At 38.2% G+C, this 19895-nt stretch overlaps 3 protein-coding genes and 1 pseudogene across 3 annotated transcripts in view; all 4 read left to right on the forward strand.

Annotated features, from left to right (window-relative positions):
* Positions 1-6242, forward strand: part of LOC147865781 (cytochrome P450 716B1-like) — a 95011-nt gene extending 88769 nt beyond the window's left edge. Inside the window, exon 2 of the mRNA XM_087316141.1 lies at positions 5983-6242. Within this exon, the coding sequence (XP_087172267.1) occupies positions 5983-6227 (245 nt within the window). The 3' untranslated portion in view covers positions 6228-6242. The remainder of the gene's footprint in view (positions 1-5982) is intronic.
* On the forward strand, positions 4726-5800 carry LOC147865788 (cytochrome P450 716B2 pseudogene; annotated as a pseudogene).
* Positions 6243-6647: 405 nt separating the features above from the next.
* On the forward strand, positions 6648-8455 carry LOC147865789 (uncharacterized). The gene is made up of 4 exons (XM_087316144.1): positions 6648-7176; positions 7458-7564; positions 7683-8088; positions 8123-8455. The coding sequence occupies exons 1-3, from the start codon at positions 6874-6876 to the stop codon at positions 7819-7821; spliced, it is 549 nt and encodes a 182-aa protein (XP_087172270.1). The 5' UTR covers positions 6648-6873; the 3' UTR covers positions 7822-8088; positions 8123-8455.
* Positions 8456-12879: 4424 nt separating this feature from the next.
* On the forward strand, positions 12880-19842 carry ATG6 (AUTOPHAGY 6). The gene is made up of 9 exons (XM_087316147.1): positions 12880-13377; positions 13710-13880; positions 17172-17296; positions 17393-17441; positions 17935-18093; positions 18282-18367; positions 18604-18666; positions 19015-19164; positions 19450-19842. The coding sequence occupies exons 1-9, from the start codon at positions 12895-12897 to the stop codon at positions 19682-19684; spliced, it is 1521 nt and encodes a 506-aa protein (XP_087172273.1). The 5' UTR covers positions 12880-12894; the 3' UTR covers positions 19685-19842.
* Positions 19843-19895: the final 53 nt, after the last annotated feature.

Consider the following 19895-nt stretch of genomic DNA (forward strand, 5'->3'; position numbering starts at 1 on the left):
TGCAATAATGTGAAATTAATTTCACCTCCAAATGGTCCCCATATTGCTAAGTCACGTGCCAAAGAGGCTACCCATAAACATTAACCTCGTTATTCATAATGTTTGTCTTGTGCGGTGGACTTAGAACTATACGTTGACAATGATTTACCCATTATCAACAAAATCGTATTTTAAGGGCAAAAAAATGAAGACATCACGATTTGAAGCGTGAAATATATTATTAATAGTTATTTTTAAGGTTACATTGATTATATAATGCAAAGCTATTGTGCTAATGTGGAAGAATCCAACATTTAAGTAAGTGTTTTACTTTGTCATGGCATGGTACATGGAGAAACTAACCAAAATCATTGGATCTAGATTTGTTACGAAAGGAGTATCTTCGTAAGGAAACATTAACCGTTAATAAATCATGGTGGCTCAATGGGTTAAAACATCCATTTGCTAATGTGGAAGGTGTGGACTCAAATCATGTATAGGGATAAATCAAAATAATAATTCTTCAACTTTTTAACGAAAAGGGTCGGGCCCATTAAAAGGGTTTTATCAATTGTGTCTTCTCCAAACTAAGGAGGCGAAGAGAGTGAGAAAGAGAAAGAGATCCCTAATTGTAATTTCAAACTTGATTAATGAAAATTATGGTATGTGAATAGGTGTGTGCTCAACATGTGTTATCATTGAGGGAGAACTAGGAGTGAAAACAAAAGTTACAGTCAATACGTCTAGGAACGAACGAAACTACCAAACACCCAATGAGTAAGAGTCGAGAAGACTAAGAACAAAGTTAAACTATTGGACTCTAGATTCTTCTATAGGTTTATAAGTTATAACCCTTGACATGTTTTCGCCACACTTTGACACATGTACAAGTGTTTTCAAGATGTTTCTTTTGGTTCATAGCTCCTAAGCCTTTTCGTGACAATGTTTGCCATTAAGGTCCTGACCCCTTATCACTCGTGACAGCAAAGTCTCGGAGATGAATTAATGCTAATGTTGTACTAGTCAATCATGATGTCTCAACAAGAAATCACCAATTTTTCAATACCCCTAAGTGATATATCATACAGATTATATGGAAATCGTTCTTGCTAGATGAGCTATGGATTATTGTAGGTGATGACATTTGAGGTGTCATTTCCATGTCTGCAAGTTGCACCAGAATTCTTCTTCTTCTCTCTCTCTCTCTCTCTCAACACAAAGTCATCTTCTTTTGTCTCAGATTTTATGTAGATTCATTCATGAATCATGATAAAAACCCCATCAACCCTTCACAAAAAAAACAAGCAATTTTATAACTTGTGGAAGGAGTTTTTTTTTGGAAAAATAAAAATAAACAAGCAAAATATTAGATAGATCGAGTTTATTTTACAGGATTGTAAAAGAGCATCAAAGCAAAAGATTAGATAGATTGAGTTTATTTTATAGGATTGTTAAAGAGCATCAAAACAGAAGATTAGATAGATTTTGAGTTTATTTGACAAGATTGTTAAAGAAAAGCAAACGATTAGATACATTGTGTTTATATGTACAGGATTGTTAAAGAGTAGCAGAAGCAAAAGATTGGATAAATTGAGTTTATTTACAAGATTGTGAGAGAGCATAATATGTTGTGATCTTATGTACCACAAGAGTGTTTTTAACATATTTCCAAGGTCTCGAAAAGGTGGGTTCCCAATGGGCACCCATGATGCTTACAACCACAACGCGTGATTTATGACAAATCATGTGAGAGTTATGAGCCAATCTTCGCTAGGACAAGAAGGTTCAAGGTTTAGGATTTAGTGTTCACCCCCGACTTACTCTATAGGACCACATCGGAGTTTGGTACCATCTCTTATCCTTCCATGCCCGCACACACACTCAAGAAAGGTAGAGCAATCCACATGACACACTACAATGTCTAGACCAAGCTAGAATTCAGGGCACCATCTCTTAATCCACAGGCTTAAGAAATGGTAGAGCACTCAATGGAATACACTTTAATGTATGGTGTCATACATGTGATGGAGAACTTTTCATTTGAAGTAATGATTATGTCATGCACAACAGAAAGAAGTGTTGGAAGGCACGAGATGGGCGGTTTTGACAAAGACCATTCATGAAACGCCATGTGTTGCCACCACCTATTGTACCACAAATGTTCCTACCTACAATCAATGCCAAGGATCAGACCACAATCACCTACATAACGCTCAAAGATAATTAGTAACCACTATACTACAATCTTTTCCATGAGAGCGAATGATTCAGACACATACTCTTGCTTTCCTCCTCACATGACAAGACTAACTTACTAAATAGGAGATTCAAAGTAAATAAGAACTTAGGTTTCTCCTTATTCTCTAATCATTTTTACCTTTGTCCTTCGATTTCTAATGGGTGGTCTTATGATTACAAATCCTTGCATCTGCTTATGAGTGGCTAGTACACCTTATGGAACAAAGAGACGATTTGCCCACACATTTCGGAGTTTTACATCACTTTCATTGGGAACCAAACTAGGGTCGACTGCATGATATGCGGGAATACTCACCACTATACAACATTTACATATTCTTAATGGAATACTAGTTTCCTCCATTAATCATTGTGAAATTTTGCTTCAATCTTTCGAAAATGAGCAAGGCTAGTCCTACATTGATGGCTTCAAGGCTTCAAGGCTAGTAATACATGCCTTCTTTTGCATTACAGATATCATTTCTATGATCACGCCTAACTATACCATTTTAGTTTAAGAATGTTGGACTTTGGTTGTTCGTCGATGCCAAGAATCGAAACAGGTAAACTATACTACAATATTTTTACCATTTTAGATGAGACTGGCAAGAATACTCACCATTACACTACAAAGGTGTGACAAGTGGCAAGTGTTTTTTAATCTAAGGGTAATCCTTACATTTGTCTTTCGATTTCAAAGTTCCATAAGTATTTGATAACTCGTTGATATATTATGGAATTTTACATTACTTTCATCCAGTGCTAGGAACCTGAAATGCATGACATGTGGGAATACTTGCCACCATAATGCAACGTTGCAATCAAGTTGAAGTGAAAATTCAATTCTGTTGCAAGACTCTTGGTTTCATACTTGAATGATCAAAGTTTTTTTAATTATATTTTTTTTTAAAGGTGTTTCTTGCATTATCAAAGTTTAACTCACAGAATATGAGACTCAAAATAAATAAGAAGCTAGTGGAATTCTCCCAAACACAACCTTTTCTTTTATTAACGTCATTCGAAGGCTAGTGACACATGTCTTCTTTTGCGTTTCAATTTTTCAAATATCATTTCAATGTGCATATTCTTGGAAATATTGAGAATCAATTAGATAGGTAGGTTTAGAGTTACAATCACAGAGATGGATATATGAAAACAAAACTTCTATTACATATGAGAGTAGCTCACAATGGTAGTTCACTCATGCGCTCACACCTTAGAGGTTAGATAGGATTTGGACCAACTCACTACAAAATTAGTGGGGACTGATGATCATCACACCACTGTGTAAGAGAGTGGATTATATTCTTTGTTTGGTCTAAATGTAACATTAAATGTGCATGTCAATTGATAGTAGTGGAGATATTCCTCGTTTGTCAACTAGCTTGTGATTTAATATGACCCAACTCCCTAGATACAAGCTAGTGCTAGATGGTACTTATCTTAAAGTCAATGACACATACTTTAAGACTAAGTACATCGTAACTTGACCACAAAATAGTTTTCTAGTTGACTTAATTAGTCAATCCTATTAGCCTACTTCACTCTTTCCTAAATACATTGTGTCCTACATATCTACGGATTCCTAGATTGACACCTGTGACCTTATCAACCCATATGGTCGAGTTGCACAATAGCTACTCCTCATTTGGGGCGCTATCACAAAATGTGCACTCTAAGAGTACATACGGGGATAGATTTACAACTTGGGTTGATCATTGATTATATCCAACACATATCTAGTTGTATGGAATCACATCAAGTAAGAACTAGTCAATATGTGTATGGGTATGGGTATGGGTATGGGTATGGGTATGGGTATGGGCATGGGCATGGGTATGCGTATGCGTATGCGTATGCATATGTTCTCTAAATTACTTAACTCAATGCAACTTTCTTGGCCCAATGTATTTGATCAAATATGTGTATGTGTATGTTCTCTAAATTACTTAATTCAATGCAACTTTCTTGGCCCAATGTATTTGATCAAATTTTGACATGTAAAGTATGCGACAAAGGCCTTGGAGAGGAAAAGTGTGCGACATGTAAAGTGTGTGACATGTAATTTGGAAGTTGCATCATGGCATCGAAACATACATCAAAGTGTGACGAAAAGCCGTAACATATGCAACAAATATCAATTGGTAAAGAATGAATATGGCTCCGGGTGTTACATGTATAGAAAAAGACACGGAGCCGGGAGCTTCACCTTGATAGAGCGAGAATTTGTGTTGGGATCGGCTTCAGTCTTTCTTGAAATTTCAAGGTTCTCATTCAATTCTTGACAAGTGAAAGACAATTGCCATCTTTTCACACCTTTGCTTTGTGTGAAGATTTTTGATGAATCTTCTCTATAAAGACAATTGGCATATTTTCACACTTTGTTTGTAAATCTATTTTCATGAATCTTCTCTATAAAGCCCATGTGATGATTATGATTATGAATCATGATTATATGATTATGATTATGATTATGATTATGATGCTGGATGGTGATGGTGATGGTGATGGTGATGGTGATGGTGATGGTGATGGTTATTATGATGACAAGTGGAGAAAGAAAAGAAAAGAAGAATTGGCCTTGGTGAAGCTTGGCTATGGAATTCTTCACCTCCATGGCCATCCCTGCAGAGCTCATCCTTGGGCTTGCTCTGCCTCTACTACTCTTCATACCATCTGTACATCAGCTATGGAGACCTTCAAGCAAGAAGAAGGATGTGCGCCAGCAAGAGAAGGAGCTGCTGCTGCTGCTGCCTTTACGTCCGGGTCGTTTCGGCCTTCCGTTCATCGGCGAAACCCTAGAGTATCGCAGAACACAAAAGGAAGGGATTCCATGGAAATTCCATGTTGGCCTACGGAGAGACCTTCAAGACGAACCTACTGACTTGCCCTACAGTAGTCCTGGCTAGCCCCTCAGGTAACAAGGCAGCCTTCTCTAACAGCAACACCTCATTGCCATATAGCGTGGCCGCAATCATGGGCGCCAAATCTCTTGTTGTGATTGCAGGGCCTTCGGCCACTCGCATTCGGGACGCCCTCATGATGTTCCTGCGGCCCGAATCCTTGCAAAGATACATGAGCAGTGTCGATCTCATCTTACTCGGGTTCATCAGGGAGCATCTTGAAGGCAAATCTGAGGTCTTTCTCTTCCCCTTAATGAAGAAGCTAATATTCTCGATTGCCTGCGAGGTTTTCATCGGTCTGCAGGATGAGAAGGATCAAGAATTGCTGCTTCTTGACTTCAACATCATGGTGAAAGGCATGATTGAGCTTCCGATCAACATTCCCGGAACGAGGTATAACAAAGCCCTTGCAGCCGCGGATGTGTTAAGAAAGCCTGTGCAGGTATGGATCGACAAGAGAAGGAGAGGTATGGTTGCTGGTCTGGTCATTGATCATCAAGACGTCCTCTCCGGTTTTCTTGTGTATAAGGATGAGCATGGACAACCATTTTCTGATGAGGAGATCAAGGAAAACATCCTCCTGTTGCTCTTTGCAGGCCATGATACCAGCGCCATTGTAGCCACCATGATCTGCAAATATCTTGCATCTAATCCTGACATAATGGATCAGGTTTACTAAGGTTTGTGTCCCGGCTTTATCTCACCATTGGATGAAAATATCTTGCATCTAATCCTGACATAATGGATGAGGTTTACATGTATATTTCTCTTTGATGATGATATAAAATCATGTTAATTCTATATATATGTATGTGCTTTGAAGGTTTCTTTATTACCATCCCTTTGTTTTTGGTGTGCTCAGAGAACAAGGAGATTGCGGCAAGCAAGGCCCCCGATGAGCTTTTGAATTGGGGAGATATACAGAAGATGAAGCTTTCATGGAGAGTCGCTCAAGAATCGATGAGGCTGGTGCCGCCAGCGCAGGGGTCATTCAGAGTGGCAACTCATGATATGAGCTTCGATGGGTTTAGGATCCCAAAATCATGGAAGGTATGTCTCTATACTGTCCCCAAACCAAATCCAAATAGATCTCACACAAAATCATAGATTGGAGAACAAAACTCTTATGTAATGCCCCCCAAAATCATAATTGTTAGCTCTTATTTCTCTGAAATCCACAAAATACAACAAAAAAACATTTGATCCATGCCTTTTTCTGCACACATATCTTGTGGTCTCCCTACTCGACTCATAGAAACCCTAAGTATTTCCCCGATCCACACAAGTTTGATCCATCGCGCTTCGAAGGAGAAGGCCCGGCTCCATTCACATTCGTCCCCTTCAGTGGAGGAGCGAGGATGTGTCCGGGCAACGAATTCGCACGCATGGAAATACTGATGGTCCTCCATCGGTTGATCACTCGATTCTCGTGGACCCTCAAGAACCCTAACGAAGCCGTTGTGGTGGACCCCATGCCATTACCTGTGAAGGGGCTTCCGATCCTCCTTGTGTCTCGCATCCCATGATTCCGATTTCTTACTGCACTGTTCTCAAGTTTCCTACACCTGTGGTGTATATGTATGTATTTCTATGCTTTTTGGCATTTGGCATCTAAGAGCTTTAGATGTTTTTGTATGTGTTAAGGGCAAGTGATCGTGTGATTACTGTATCCGATCTAATCATTTGGATATCTCTTATCATATGATATTATACAGATTACAGATTATATGGAATTCGTCTTGCAGGATGAGCTATGTATTGTACATTATGGAATTTGAGGTTTCATTTGCATGAAATCAAAGCACAGAAGTTTATTTTGTACTTCTTCTTCTATCTCTTTCTCTCTCTCAATACAGAGTCTTTTTTATCTCAGATTTTATGCAGTTTCATTCATGATCAACCATCAATCCTTCGTCCATCAAAGCAAAAAAAATTGATCGATTTCAGTTTATTTCTGATTGTTAAAGAGCATATGTTGTATATACCACAGAGTGCTTTACATAATTTTCCTCAGATCAGGCTGCAGCCGGCCACTACTCCTTCATTGAGGGTCAAGGTAAAAAACCCTAACTCAATCAGAGTTCCGTAAGGATTAAGAAAATAAATTTAATTGACATTGCGTTCAATTAGGATTACTAAAGGAAAGCTTGATTCAAAATAATAAATAAATAAGATCTAATTCACATAGGGGTTATAAAAGATTAAGCCCTAATTTTTAATTGGTTAGAGATCCAAATTTTGATCATGATTTCGACCTCATATTCAAAAACGACCCTAATGGTTCGGCTTGGTTCGGTTTGGTTTGGTTTGGTTCGGTTCGATTGCTTGCTATGGCAGGCATATGTCCCACCAAATAATATAAATTTGCCAAACCAATCATGGAAGTTATCAATTGTGAGGATGAATTTGTGTGGGTTTTACATTAGCCCACTTTTTTCTTTGAAGTAGGTATTTGAAGCTGAAAATTTAGGTTTCTTCTTGCCGAGAGAAGAGATATTAAGAGGACTTTTAGACACCGATTTGATTGGCTTCCTCAATGCTTTGTTTCCTATATATTTGTAGGATGGTTGGGCACCATTTCAAGACAACCCGAGGATATATCTTCGTAGAGGATTTTGGGCAACTAGTGGGTATGAAGGGTATCTTCGTTAAGTGTTCACATGAGCAAATTGATGGGTGCCTTGGAGAAGGCGTGTGCTAAGGTCAAGATAAATGCACTCAAGGATAAGAGTTTAAATAATTTAGAGTTTGATTCTTGGAATGGGCGGTCTCTATGTTCCTAGGCAGTACTATTGACACTTGTTGCAACAAAACAACTTCTCCAAGGTTATCCTCAATGGTGAGGAGAGCTTGTGTTGGTGCAAATTGTCACTGCCAATCATAGGACTTGTTGCAAGAAGTACAAGAAGAGGTTTAGGCAATCTTAAAGAGAATCGATGAAGCGGTTGGGACCAATGATTACGAAATTGTATATTATTGATTCCATGCCCATGATCGTTTAGTGAATATATTGGACGTTGCAATGTGGTTGTGTTACATCGTGACAATTATAAGGGATGGTTTGAACCTTACACCATAGAACATAAATCACATTCACATCCATGGACATATAAATATTCGCCCAAACAATACATGTTCCAGCACAAGTATGCCTAAATATACAAGCATACACTGATACACATTATATTTATCCATTCTTGCATATAAATACGGATATGCATAAGGAGCAAGAAGTCAATAAAGTCAATATTCTTTCTTTCTTGCCATTGATTTTCTCATACATCCTTTGCTAATGTTGGGGAAACGTCTAAATAAAAGTATTTTGATTTTGATTGTGAATTTGTTAATCAATCATTTAGTGATATTTTTTCTTATCTTTATTTATTCCTATCACTAATCAATCAATCATGAGCACACATTTCACCACTTAGTGATGAAGATCGCGGTGCACTAATGTAGATTCCTAAAATTCACTACGCATTATCCCAATAGAAATGTATGGTAAGACCTTGTTTAGATCTCAGGCCTAGAGACCATGTGTAAGAAATGTCAAGGCGGGGTAGTAATTTAGTAGCCACCTATTTGGCCTAGAATACTTGTTTATCTTTGACACGTGTAAACACGGGAACATAATACTCTTCAGGCCAAAGATTGTTCAAACCCAAGACACATCAACAAGAGTATACCTTGACTCTGTGGCTAGGTTATGGAATCTAGATCATTTATGAACTTGGGAACAATTATATAAATATTTATACATGTATATCCAACCCACTCATTGTGTATATTTATACACATATTTTTGTATACGTGTATTTGTACATTGTCAACCCGTACAAGACTTAGAAGATGCCAAAGACTTTTGAGAACATTTGGAAAATCTATGGATTCCTCCACATTTAGTGGTGAAGTTGAAGAAGTGTTCCATTGGTGCAAGCTTGGCTATGCCCAACTTCACCTACATGACCATCCCCGTGGAGCTCATCCTTGGGCTTGTTATGCCTCTACTACTCCTCATCACAACTATACATCAGGTATGGAGACCTTAAAGCAAGAGGAATAAGGGACCATAGCCCTCATTGGGCATGTCAGACTTGTTGCCACTCGCATTTGGAATGCCCTCATGATGTTCTTGCAACTTGAATCCTTGCAAAGGTACACAAATGTATGTTGATTTTCCTATACAATTAGTTGAACTTTGAGCATTATTGATTGTTGCAATAATGTGAAATTTATATCACCTCCAAATTCTCCTCATCTTGCTAAGGCATGTGTCAAAGTGGCTACCCATAAATGTTACCTTCCTTTATTCATAATGTTTGTATCTTGTGGTAGACTCAAAAGTATACATTGATGGTTATGTACCCATTATCAACAAAATCGTATTTTAAGGGCAAAATAAAATGTAGACATCACGATTTGAAGTGTAAAATATATATTTAATTGTTATTTTGAAAGTTATATTTATTATATGCAATTTTAAATATAACCTAAGTTGGACTACTTGAAGACAAATCAAGTGTGCTAATGTGGAAGAATCCAACCTTTAACTAAGTGATTTACCTTGCCATAACATGGTACATGGAGAAACTAACTAAAATCAATGGATTTAGATGTGTTACAAAAGGAGTATCTTCGTAAGGAAACATTAAACGTTAATCAATCATGCTAGCTCAATGGGTTAAAACATCCATTTGCTAATGTGGAAGGTGTGGTCTAAAATCATGCATAAAGAGGAAAATCAGAATGGTAATTTTTCAACTTAAAGAAAAGGGTTGGGCCCATTAAAAGGGTTTTATCAATCATGTCTTGTCCAAACTAGGGAGGCAAAGATAGTGAGAAAAAGAAAGGGATCCCTAATTGTAATTTCAAACTCAATTAATGAAAATTATGGTATGTGATTAGGTGTGTGCTCGACATGTGTTAATAGTTATCATGAGGAAGAACTAAGAGCAAAAAGAAAAGTTAGAGTCAATAAGTCTATGAACAAACGAAACTACCAAACACCCAATGAGAGGAGAGATATGAAAAAAAAGGGAGCTTAGAGTCGAGAAGCCTAAGAACAAAAACTATTGGACACTAGACGCTTCTCATGGTTTAGACCCCTCATGTTTTCGCTACACTTTGGCACATGTACAAGTGTTTTCAAAATGCTTCTTTTAATCCATAACCCCGAAGTCTGTTTGTGACAATGTTTGCCATTAAGGTCATGACACCTTATCTCACTCGTGATGGCAATGTTTGCGACATGGATTAATGCTAATGTTGTACTAGTCAATGATGTCTCAATAAGAAAACACCAAATTCTCAATACCCCACAATTTGCCAACCTTAGTGAGGAATCAAAGGAAGGCCTACTATATACATCATGTGGTGTGTTTGATTTAATGGTACTCATAGTGCATCTTAGATAATGGTGTACGGGTTTGACTATTTAGTCCTTATGATTTGGGATATGATTATTGCAAGGGGTCATTATCCCAAAGATGTCAACCTATCATCGTACTCATCCTCGTCCTCCTTGCACCCAACATTGCTCCTCATTCATGATGGGAGTAGCAAACGTCTACCTACAAGCATGTTGGATCGAATCAAAACTGGGAAGAAGTCTATCCATAACAAAGTATATACTCAAACCAAAGTATCTACATAGAGTGGGCAAGGCGGGAAGAATCGCACACCGCCCAAAGGATTGTGTTAAGTGATCAAGGGGGATCAAAGGAATCACCCACGACAAAGAAGCCAATATACACTAATGCAAATATGTAGTCACACTAATGACAACCCATCAATTGACACACACACCCACTTGGATCAGAGGATTCGATCACAACAAAGAAGCATATACACAAATGCAATACTCACACTGAGGATGACCCATCAATTGACAAACCCAAACACACATGCAATTGGATAAGAGGAGTCGCCCATGGTAAATAAGCCTATACACCAATGCAAATACTCACACTAATGACAACCCATCAATTGACACACACAGACACACAAACATACCCAATTGGATTAGAGGTGTCACCCACAACAAAGAAGCCTATACACTGACGCAATACTCCACTAATGGCAACCCATCAAATGGCACACACACACACAGGAATCAACAAATGGTTTGGTTTCATTTTAATGGGTTAAACCTTAACTAGTTTAGGAGTTTTCAAACTTGTATTGAACCGGCTTCTAAACCGGTTAAGGCTTAACCAGTTAATCATAAACCAGTTTAGGAATCAGTTTATCCAAACCGATCAAGCCTTACCTAGTTAGGAACTGGTTTAGCCCAAAATGGTTCGGTTCGGCTTGAGACATCCCCAACGAAGCTCAAACTGATCAAGGAAGATCAAGCCTAAACTGAATTGAACCGAACCGCTACATCGCCAAATCTGTTAAAAACGGTATAACGGTTCAATTTAGGCTTGGGCCAAACCGGTTTCGACTCCTACACGCACACACACATCCAATTGGTGGGCCCATGACAAAGAAGCCTATACAGTGATGCAATACTCCCACTAATGGCAACCCATCAATTAACATACACAAACATAGGAATCAACAATTGTTTGGTTTCAACTTAACCGGTTTGGGAGTTTTCAAACTTGTATTGAACTGGCTTCTAAACCAGTCAAGACTTAACTAGTTAATCATAAACCAATTTAGGATTTGGTTTATGCAACCTCAATCAAGCCTTAACTGGTTTGGGAATCGGTTTAGCCCAAAATGGTTCGGTTTGGCTTGAGCCATCCCAGACCAATCTCAAACCGGTTAAGGAAGCTCAAGCCTAAACCAGACTGAAACCGAATAGCTAAACCGCCAAACATGTTAAAAACGGTCTAATGGTTCGGTTAAGGCTTGAGCCGAACTGGTTCCAAGACTCTTAAATGCGCGCGTGCGCGCACACACACACACACATCCAATTGGATGGAAGGTTATTAGATAAAAGAACCGCTAAGCCCGTTAAAAAACGGTCTAACGGTTCGGTTTAGGCTTGAGCTGAACCGGTGCCGACTCCTACACTCGCACACACACACATCCAATTTTTAAAGCTTGGAGAAGAAGACTCTCTCTCTCTCTCTGTCTCATTCATCGAAGAAGAAGAAGAAGAAGATGAAGAGAGGAGGAGGAGGAGGAACAGGGGAGGTGAAGACAGTGGTCAGAGGAGGAGGATTCTTAGTGGATCCCAATCTTCCTCGATGGATGTGCCAATTCTGCAGACACCCCCTCTGCATCGTTGGTGCGGAATCATTCATGGACCCATCGTTTCGCCCTCCAGGTAAGTTATACCTGTAACCCTAACCCTAAATTTCCACAACAATCTGGAATTTTAACTCTCAGCACAGAAATATCTAACTTAAACCCATGACCTTAAATTTCCTTCAAATTTAGTTTTTTTTTTTTCACCTGAAAGAACGTTAACTCTAAACGATCTATCATCACAGGCATATTGGGTTAGAAAAATCCTAAACCCAATGCCATTATCACATCCTCGTGGAAGACAAATCATGATCCCAAAACACTCCCATTATCACGGTCTTCATGTAAGGAAAACCCTAACCCTAACCTGAACCTATTTCTCCGAAGGCTGTGGCAATGTGTTGACCCTAATTTAAACCCTAAACTTAACCCTAAATGAAACCATTGTCACACGCATCCGGTGAAAAAAGCTCTAGCCTGAAGTGTAGCACGACCCTTGAACAAAAATATTATCACTTTATTTAGATAAGATTAACCTCAACCGTACAATTTCAGGTTTCTTCAATTCTGTCTTATGGTAGCGATTTTCTTAACTTCTTTCTATCATGAAGGAACACCTTCTTCAACTCATGGGGGGCCTGGCAATGAAAGAATGGATCATTCCTTTGTCATCCTACAGAAGAACAGGGTTCAAAACCCTAGTTTTCCACCTCCCCGACCCCGCCCACCTTCAAATGTGGGTAATATGATAACGTCAAATCAGCTCCCTCATAATCAACAGAATCAACATAATCAAAGAAGCAGTCCCGGAGAAGGTGTTCCATTGAGATCTCTCGATGAGTCTTTTGTAGTTCTTCCATCTTCCGCTGCTTCTATGTATCGGTTTGAACCCACATCCACCATCTCTGAGGGTCTTGGCATACATCATTCCACTGGTGTTGGTGTTGAAGAAGGTTCCAATATTGTGAACCCAGTGAATTCAACCTTCAATGCAACTTTCAATGCTAATATACATGTCCTCACTCGTGTCTTCGATATCGCTTCTTCTCAATCACAGGTGTTTTGCAATTAATCTAATTTTTTCAGGTAGCCAAGCTTTTATGTTGTATGATATGATATGATGATTGTAACAATTGTGGGCCTCATAGGCCATGTTGGCATCTTTAGAGGCACTATATGAACTTGCTTTCTGCATTCGTTCTTTCTTTGTGTTGGCTGTTTCTTTCTTGTCATCATTTTTTTTCTTTTCATTGGTTGTTTCTCTCTGTTGTTTCTTTCTCTTTGTTGATGTAGTTTATTTCTCTTTTTTGTAAATGTCGTTTGTTTCTCTTTCTGGATGTTGTTAGTTGCTCTTTGATTATGATACTATGGTGAATGAATGAATGGCAGGTTGAACAACCACTTTGCCTAGAGTGCATGAGATCATTATCTGAAGAGATTGACAAGCAAGGAGAGGAAATAGCCAGGGATATTAGAGCATATGAAACATATCTTGCCACATTGGAGAAAGAGCAATGCAATGCTCTCAGTGAGGAGGAGTTTTTAATGGAAAAACAAAAGGTCGAACATCTTAATTAACTTTTTTGATTACATCCATCTCATATTTATATCTATATCTTTATCTACCTATGACTGCAAAAAATAAATAAATCAGAACTTGAGTCTAGTCTAGTGCTTAATACATTAGCAGAGGGCATGAACATGCATGCCTAGGAATGTGTAAGGGTATTGTGCAATGATGAATAAAACTATGGCCTGATTCGTCTAAGCATGTGTACCAGGTTTTCACATTTTGATTTTGATGACTCCTCTGTTGCAGCTTCCAGGATGAATTACTATTGTAAACTCCCTTGTAATGGAGTGGGTACTCATAAAAAATGGACTGTCTATTGATTTTTAAATGAATATTCTTTAATAACAGTCTGCTGAGCTTATAGGTGCCCCATTTCACAATAAAACATTGTGTATGAAGCATACACTGTATCAACTAAAGTAAGATGATAGGTGAAGTTTAAATAAAAAGAGATCAAAAGATGCAAGCTTGCAAGTGGGCAGGGAATTTGAAAAACCTGAAATGTTGCTATATATGGATGGGCTTATTCGCATGTTTATTCACTGTGAAGTGGTTTAGCATACTTTGGAGGTTTTAGCACTAAGTTTGAGATGAGAGACTTAGGTTTGATGCATTATTGTCAGGGACTTGAAATCTACAAAGATCCGAAAGCAAATTATTTTCTTAGGTTGGTGGTGGCATAAACTCCCTAGTTAGGCAAGTAGAGTATTCTGAGCAGGTTCTCTAACCATCAAAGAATCATTGAACTGTAAAAATCCAAGTGCTCTAGTACTTGAAGGGTACTCTTGATTATGTTGGATGATACTTCTTTGATAGAGCATTGGGCCGAGATTGAACTGGAGATATTAGTTCAAGGAAATAGGTTGCCGTACATAAGAAAATTGCATGCACAGTGCTAAAAAAACTATCTCAGAGGTGTGGTGAAATCCGGAGACTATAGATGGTTGGTACCACTCTCTTGAAAGCAAGAACATTGTTCCAAGGCCCAAAGGTGTCTTGACCTTCCCACATGGCTATTAACTATTGTACAGAAAACAGAGAATGTGCAGATAGTTACACAAGTTATAGCTGCAGAGCACAGAAGTATGATTACAGCAAAAGAAATGATACACACAGCTCATGTGATCCTACAGGAGTGTATACAAATCCAACTTAGTGGCTTCAACTGTGAACTAACCTCTGAACTCTCTCAGGGTTCCTATAATACCTTATACCCATCCATTACATTAACTGCACCACCCTTCCCATTCACACCTAAACTCCCCTCATAAGTGCTTTAATCGTAGCAACTGCGGCCATGGCCATGACAAGACCAATAAGACATGGTGAGTATCCTGCATGCATGATCTAGTGACGGGTGTATCCACCGCTGCATGTATATAGAGAGGTCCTATCTTGCCCTTCTACAGCAGATCAAACTATCAAGGAACTGAAGGCAGAGGCGCCATTCAATTCTAAAGCAAGGAAGATAGGGACCTAGGTGCAACCCAAGGCAAGTCAGGTCTCTTCTTTACATCCAACTACCTGTCCTGTGTTGTTTTGGATTTCTACAACTAACTTGTGACAGGCTACCTCATAGCTAGTGTCTGCCAACCTTGACACTGACAATAGAGTCTGATGGATTTGGTGACTTCATTCCACCTACGGGAATCTTCACTTGTACTGATCTGCATCCTCATTTATACAAATTTTGGTTTGTTCCTCAATGTGGTGAACAAACCTTCAACATTCCTTAAAGTGACAGAACTCCCTTGATTCACTATTTGTTGTCTTTATTTGCTGTCCAGGAGCCATTTGTCTCCCAATGCATCCTGCTTGAGCAGACCTTAGTGGGGCTTGTGAACTTAATACTATCCACTTCCTCTATTCTCTCACCTTCAGGTGAATGCTCAGAAGCCTTCTTGTACAACCTTGATTTAGAATAAGTAGACCCTCAGCTTTTCATTTTGTAGCCATGTGTCATATATCTTTGCTTACCAGCTTTGTGACACATTCTGTTGAAGGGTTTCTTCTTTGATTTATACATTTTCATGCCAATTCTACACCATACTTCACCTCAAAGGTACTTTATCCTTGTGATAAATGCCTCCACTTTCTCTCCTTCCAACATCCACTTAGAGGTCAATTGATTCTCCAAATTTTGAACGATCGTTTCAATTGACATCTCACATTCATCCTGCAGAAATTTCCAGGCATTTGCTTCCTTCAATGTGTGCTAAATCATTGTCAACACCAAATCAATTATTGCATGGTAATTGCATACATGGTGTTCTTATTCCCCATCTCCATGCTTATAAATACTATTGGGTCATTATTATTGGGTTCTTTGGATCTATTATTCCCACCTTTCTTAATCATTGTGCTGCCTCCAATACCGTGTTAATGATTGTGTGGGAAATAGATACGTGGCATAGAAAGTTAATCAACACATGTAAACAATGGAGAAGACAGATTTATACTATAATGGCAGATTGTCAAAGCTGAGGGAATCATACACCAAGAGCTATAACTTATGCTCACATGCAATCAAATAAGAACAACTTTGTGGCGTCAGTGAGAACTAACCTTTTGACTTTCCTTAAGGTTCCTATAATACAGTATGTGTTGAGGTAATGGCAAACCCATCCATGCATTAACTGCACCTCTCTTTCTGTTGACCATACTTTGGAGGTCAAAATGTTTTTTGGATTTTGCTTCATCAAGAGCACCAACATCATGTAGTTGCCCCAATTCCCACATCCACAAATCAGATGTCTAATGGTGGCGTCATATCCGTCATGGACCTGGTCAAGGTATAATGTAGCTGCCTTGGATTCAAGGGGCTATTGTGTGGACTTTGGTGATCTAAGCCTACCTCCTTGGTTGGATGCAATTAGTGATTAAAGGGGTTCACGTTTCTTATTATTGGGTATGAAGAAGGTTGGATTTGTGGCTGCATCTCCAGCTTTACATGTTTTTCTCCGTGGTGATAACTCTATGATAATTTTCACGAGAATAGTTTGACTACATAATCTATTTCATCTCATCTCACCAATATATCAAACGAAAATTATTCAAGTCTTCATTGTTTCAGATTTTTGTGGAAAGTAATATGATATTCACATCTATAAGAAGAGGAAAAATGCATGTAACCTTTGGTATGGCATAATGTTCATTATGCTTATCAGTACACAAAGTCTTTAGAGAAAATATGCTCTATTTGTGTATTGCTCAGATAAATTTATGCCAGAGATATATTGACAATGAGCTTAGCTAACTATTTCTTGACTTTTATTAAGGTGGAGGAGGAAGAGAGGAGGATTGAGGCAATGTTGGAAGCTGTTGAGCGACAAAACGAAGAGGTAGTGATGCAACTTCAAGAGCTTGAACTAAAAACAAAGCATTTTCAAGGACTAGAGGAGAGGTTTGTTTAGTTGTTGAAAATTATCATGTGTAAAGCATTTTATGTAAGCCAATAGACTATTTCATATATTGCTTAGGGAGCTTTTTTCCGTTGTAGATTTTGGCACGAATTCAACGATTTCAAGCTGCAGCTAACAGTGCATCAGGTTGGTAATTTTCTGTAATAGTATAGACTATTTATATTTAGTTTAGGGAACCCAACATAATGAAGGTTAATAATTTCCATGTACTGTTGATGATTTGTTAATGTTAGTTTAGGGAACCCAACACAGTAAAGGCTGATATTGATGATTTGGGTTTGTTTAGAGGAACCCACAAGGTGTAGGTACTAGAAGTTTCCTGTTCCAAGAGTTCATTGTTATCTTCATTTAAAGCAACAACTTGCTTTATGTGATGCCAAAGCACAAAGTGGTCTAATTACGTGTCCACTGACTCTGGCTATTAAGTTACTTCTTCCAAGTCCTAGATTTCGGTCTACAACCTTTTAAGTTCACAACTTTCAAGTCAGAGGGTTTGTTACACTTAACGTGTTTCCTTGCAAACTTTCGTTTGAACACATGTTGAATGGGGACTTTTTACTCTTGAACTTGCTCGAACTCTTTAATGGTAACTTATAGATCGATCGTTTCTTTATGGCAGGAAGAGAGGGATGCAGTGCTTGCAAAAATAGAAGTTGCAGAAGCCCAGTTAGACATGTTAAAGCGGGCAAATGTATTGAATGATGCATTCCATATTGACCATGATGGAGATTTTGGCACGATAAACAACTTCCGTCTTGGCAGGCTTTCTAATGCCTTGGTATGATTTTGCTAAATGATTTTTGAATATAGTCTATGCTAATGAACAGCTACATATAGTCGATGCAATTTTTACAATGATATTTTCTTATGGATTATTTTGCCAGACTTCTTTAATATTTACATGTCTTTTGATGATATTAATATAACAATTCATTGCCTTTTCATTTCTTAACTTAATTGTATTAGGTAGAATGGGAGGAAATAAATGCTGCTTGGGGTCAGGCATGCTTGCTTCTCTTTACTATGGCGCAATACTGCCATTTAACATTCACGTAAGTTTCTGATTTATGTCTCCAATATCATGGGTTTACTGCCATTTTCTTTTTTGCATGGTCATAATCATATGCTCTAAACTTCAAAATATAAAATGCACCACAAAATCTATTTTTTACTGATTGGTTTCTCTGGATTCATCTCTTACCAATGTTGTTCTGAATGCTGGGACGTCATCGTATCCTTGTGTTATGAAATGAAAAGCATGATTATGAAGTCTATGTTTTTGTTTCAGGTATCGAATAATGCCGATGGGAAGTTATCCCCGGATTGCCGACAGCAAGAATACATATGAATTGTAAGCTGCATACCATTTTAGTCCAGTTGGTTTCGACTTTTCTTTTAATCGTAATGCAGGGGTCAATTTTGACTATTTCCAAGCAAGGAGTTGAACCTCTTGCCTATGTACTTCAAATTTGGGCATATTATGCTGTTTATTTTCTTGATCTTTTAGTATATATCAAGGAAACTAGACAGCCTGCTATTTGCCCAATGGCTATTTTTCAGCTTATTTTGAGAATTATTGGTTTTTTATGATCATGATTTTTTAATCATTTACCTAAGTTCTCCTTTTTTTTTATCCCCATGTAATAATAATCACACTCTTCAACCTTATGTTTCTTATCTTTGTATGATCGGAGCTCAGGTTTGGACCAGTTAATCTGTTTTGGAGCACAAGATACGATAAGGCAATGACACTGTTCTTAGCATGCATCAAAGAGTTCGCAGATTTTGCTTGTGCAAAAGATCGTGCAGCTAATCTTCCTGCTGGAATGTGCTTTCAACTGCCATATAAGTATGTTTTCTTGAGTTGCCAAAACTTATTTGAACATTACCATACTAGATGATTCCAATTTCTAGATGAGAAATAAACTACTAATATATTAAAGTGCATTATAATAGTTTAGAAGCATCACATGATATATCCTAGTTTTTAGTGTTTTCAGAAGTTTAAACAATGTTGAAATATGCTTTTCTTTAAGACAAAAAAAAGGTAATCAATCCCATTTCCTAATCAGTGGGAATTGTGTATTTGCTGCACTTTTGTTTCAAACCTGACCAACATACTTTCGTCATGTAGAATCGAGAATGATAAAGTTGATGGCCTTACTATAACACAAAGTTTTAATCGGCACGACAAGTGGACCAAGGCTCTCAAATATATGCTATGTGATCTCAAATGGGCTTTGTATTGGTTGATTGGAAACACAACTTTTCAACCTCCGGCTTCGACGTTGGCATCACAGGGACGGCCGCGACTGAGAACAAACAGTGAAAGCAGAGCGCCAACAAGGATGCAAAATGCTAGCAAATGAAAATCTTAGTCAAATTTGGCTGATAGACCAGCAAAATGTCTGAATGATGTCATTTATTAGGTCGGTGTGTGTTTCCAACAACCAACCTTTGTATATAATAGCAATGTAAAAAATGGAAGATTTATTTGTTTTAATAAAGCATCAATTATTGAAACCAATTTACCTCAGATCCATCTTGAATGGAATGATTGAAACGCCTCACTGCTGAAGG

Source organism: Azolla caroliniana, unplaced genomic scaffold (assembly GCF_043228905.1).
Source record: "Azolla caroliniana isolate FFs.n. ecotype wild unplaced genomic scaffold, voAzoCaro1.0.p SCAF_3, whole genome shotgun sequence".
Taxonomy (NCBI): Eukaryota; Viridiplantae; Streptophyta; class Polypodiopsida; order Salviniales; family Salviniaceae; genus Azolla; species Azolla caroliniana.